Source organism: Macrobrachium rosenbergii, chromosome 47 (genome assembly GCF_040412425.1).
Source record: "Macrobrachium rosenbergii isolate ZJJX-2024 chromosome 47, ASM4041242v1, whole genome shotgun sequence".
NCBI lineage: Eukaryota > Metazoa > Arthropoda > Malacostraca > Decapoda > Palaemonidae > Macrobrachium > Macrobrachium rosenbergii.
In genome coordinates, this window is record NC_089787.1 from 11,141,794 (window position 1) to 11,145,470 (window position 3,677).

Here is a 3,677-nt window from a genome sequence, read left to right on the forward strand (position 1 = left end):
CCCTGGCACGTGGCGGTGAGACACTTCAAGTTCCTCCTGGAGGGGCGCCCTTCATCCTGTGGACAGACCACCAACCCCTGGTCCGCCTTCCGGCGGGGGCGGCAGTCGGCAAGGCAGCAGAGGCATCTGGCAGCATTGGCGGAGTTCTCATTCCGTCCGTTACATCCCGGCAAGAGCAACCCAGTAGCAGACGCCCTCTCCAGGATTGGGGTCAACTCCATCCAGCTCGGGATCGATTATGAAGGACCTTCCCCGTGAACAGGCTGTCGACCCAGAGACACCTGCCTACCGTACCGCCTATACGTCCCTGGTGTGGAGGACGTGCCCTTCAAGAAATTCAGGTCTCACCCTTCTCTGCGACACCAGCACGGGCCGTCCCCGTCCTAATCCCGGCCTCCCGGTGTAAGGAGGTCTTCGACGTGATCCACGGCCTCTCCACCCCTCAGGCCGTACCACCTTGCGCCTCCTGACGGAAAAATTCATGTGGCTTGCGGGATCCGAAAGGACGCCAGGACCTGGGCCAAGCAATGCCTCCACTGCCAGAGAAGCAAGGTCGGCAGGCACACAGAATCAGCAGTAGGAGAGTTCCAGGCGAGGGAGACGCTTGGCCACATCCATGTCGACATCGTCGGCCCCTACCACCTTCAGGAGAGCCAGATACATCCTGACAGTCGTCGACCGCTCCACCAGGTGGCCAGACAACAACCCGATGTAAGAAACATACTTTTACAGCGTTTTAAAGCTCTCACCAGCTGGATCAGCCGGTTTCCCGGAGTCCGGACGACATATCCCACGGATAGGCTCGGCATTCCTGTCGGAGCTGTGGGCCGCCCCTGACCCAGCTCCTGGGCACCAAACACCATACCACAACATCTTACAACCCACAACCCAAACGGGATGGTGGAAAGGTTTCACCGTTCACTAAAGGCCTCCTTACAGCAAGGTGTTCGGGAGAAAATTGGAAAGACCAGCTACCTTGGGTCCTCCTCGGCCTCAGGAGAACCACGGCCATGGCGAGCCGTCCCCTGCCGAGAAAGTCTATGGGGAAAGCGCTGACCGTGCCGGGAGAACTGGTCGAAGGAAGGAAGGACATCACCATGCAGAGGCTACTGGGAGATTGCCGGCAAATTTGTACCTTTAGGCGATCCTTCCAAGCTTTAAGGACCCCAGTCTACATTTCCCCAGCCTTATCATCTTGCAGGCAGGGTCTTTGTCAGGGACGATGCAGTACGGAGAAAGCCCCCAACAAATCCGTACAGGGGCCCCTTCAAAGTACGAGGCGTAGCGGGAAGGCCTACCAGCTTCACATCCATGGGAGGGAAGATTGGGTCTCCATAGACTAATTATTGAAACCAGCCTTTCTGATGCAAGCTGATCCAGAAGGTGTCGAGGGTCAAATCACCAAGGCGCCCCTTATCGCACGTCAGCAGCGCACAAGGAAGGGTCCCAGGGACGTCCTCCCCAGAGCAATCGTTTCCCCAAGAGCCACCAAGGGGCTGGTATCCTGCAGGAGGACACCGAGACGGTACCCCCTCCCTTAGTTTTCACTTCAAGATCCAGGGAACCCTCCGCCCTCCCTCCCGTTACAGAACTAATCAATCCGTCAACGTCTTGGGGGGAGTACTGTAAAGTCCCCCTGAAACTCGTTCTCCTCCAGCTCCGTTTTCTGTAAGGACCTTCCAGCCTTCACCTTGGAAGGCTCAAGACCAGTCGAAGGTCGGGTCGTGATCATCGAAGTGTGTTCTGCTGTTGATTTATGTAAAAACAAGGCCAGTCGGCATTAATAACTGTGTATTTATTTGTGAACATTTGTCTGGCAGGTCATATTTCCATGCCTTAGATTTAGTTCTTAAGGTTGTATATATTTGTATCTGCATAATTGGTTGACCCAGGTCACACATCTGCCCTTTATGCACTGGGCCTTCATGCAGATATGGCTGCAGTCCTTTTAGAAAGTTGTATATGTTTTTTTGTTAATAAATCAGTTTCATTGTTCTTGTTATCTTATTTTGGACAACCTTACAATATTCCTTTCAGTGCATTATTGGGATATAGGCTACAATCCTTTTGGCAGCAAAGTTGATAGCATGATTGTTCTCACTAACATGTGGGGCCACTGTTCCCCTATGCATATCTCACATTTCTTATGCTGTTCAATTCTTTTTCCAATGCTTTCCCCATTTGGCCAGTATAAAAGTTGTCACAAGACTTACATGGAATTTTATATACACACCCTTTAGTATTGTCAGGAGTTCTTGATAAGTACATTTTTTCATTGTTTTATTGTTCTTAAATGCGACATTAACACAAAATTCTTAAGAAGATGGGGATGTCTTTCATATTATTATTATAAGGCCATACAAGCAAATTTTTTGTGTTGTAAGGTTCTTTTTGGTTTTGATACATAGTCTTTTTTGCCGCTTTAAATGCAGTTTAATACAGTCAGGATATTTCAATTTCTTGCCCGCATTCCTAATCTTATCTATTTCCTCATCAATATATTCAGGGCTGCATACCCACAATGCTCTTAAAAACATACTGTAGATGAAAACACTGATTTTTTTACCCTGTTGCTTTGTCCGGAATAGAAATGCACATAGGAAGAAATATTAGTGGGTTTTCTATACACACACTATTTAAACCCACTACTATTTCTTCGTAAGAGGACATCCAAAAAGGGTAAGCACCCATCATTTTCCATGTCCATAGTGAATTTAATTGATGGTACTAATTGATTTAACTTGGCAAAAAAAATATTTACATCTTGGTTCCCTGGCCATACACAAATTATTTTGTCAACATACCTAAACCATGTTACATTGCGTGGGATTATGTTGCTTAATATTTTCTTTTCAAAAAATTCCATATATAAGTTACTTAACACGGGGTGTAGAGGGTTTCCCATTGCCATACCAAAATTTTGTGAGTAAAATTTACCATTAAATTCAAATTTACATTCTTTCACACATAATTTAATCAGTTCAATTAAAGTACTTTTTGAAAATGGGATATCCAGCTGTGTTCTCTAATAATTCAGATAAAAACTCCATCAGATCATCAATTGGCCCTTTTGTGAACAGTGATACATCAGAACTTACAAGCCTGGATTCACTATTAATCTGTACACTGTTTAGTTTGTTTATCAGGTCCAATATTTGGAGATGATACCACTATTGCTAAGAATATCCACTAGGCAATTCTCGCTATTTGGGGTGATGTGGTCAACTGATCCACGATAACACCGTAGTATCACAATTCTCTTTTGTTCCCCGTTCTGTGCTGCAATTTCCTTTGCTTGTTATATCAAATTATAAAAACACCATTATTTAATCAAAAGTTTGGGCTTGTGGTCAGGACTTTGAAATTTCAAAATTCTCATATTTCAAGAAATGTCACAGTCATACTGAAATTACGTAAAGGTTAGTTCCTGAGCCCTGCAAGGTGAATTTTCCGTAAGTTTGGCATGGTCTTTAAAATGCTAATAAATGTTTATTTCCAGAGTTTAAGTACTAAAATATGACCCTTAATCATGCTCCCAAAGTATGCTGTTTTCAAGTTTTTAAATGAACTAAAGTGAGTGTAATTTTATTTAAAATTTAGCTATTACCCTTAAAAAGGAATACTGTAAATGGTTGACATAAAAATTGAGTACTGCACAGTTTCATAATAGCACATTT

At 44.9% G+C, this 3,677-nt stretch overlaps 1 protein-coding gene across 1 annotated transcript; it reads left to right on the plus strand.

Annotated features, from left to right (window-relative positions):
* Positions 1-238: 238 nt before the first annotated feature.
* Positions 239-1,343, plus strand: LOC136830852 (uncharacterized). The gene is made up of 3 exons (XM_067090830.1): positions 239-402; positions 447-711; positions 801-1,343. The coding sequence occupies exons 1-3, from the start codon at positions 239-241 to the stop codon at positions 1,341-1,343; spliced, it is 972 nt and encodes a 323-aa protein (XP_066946931.1).
* Positions 1,344-3,677: the final 2,334 nt, after the last annotated feature.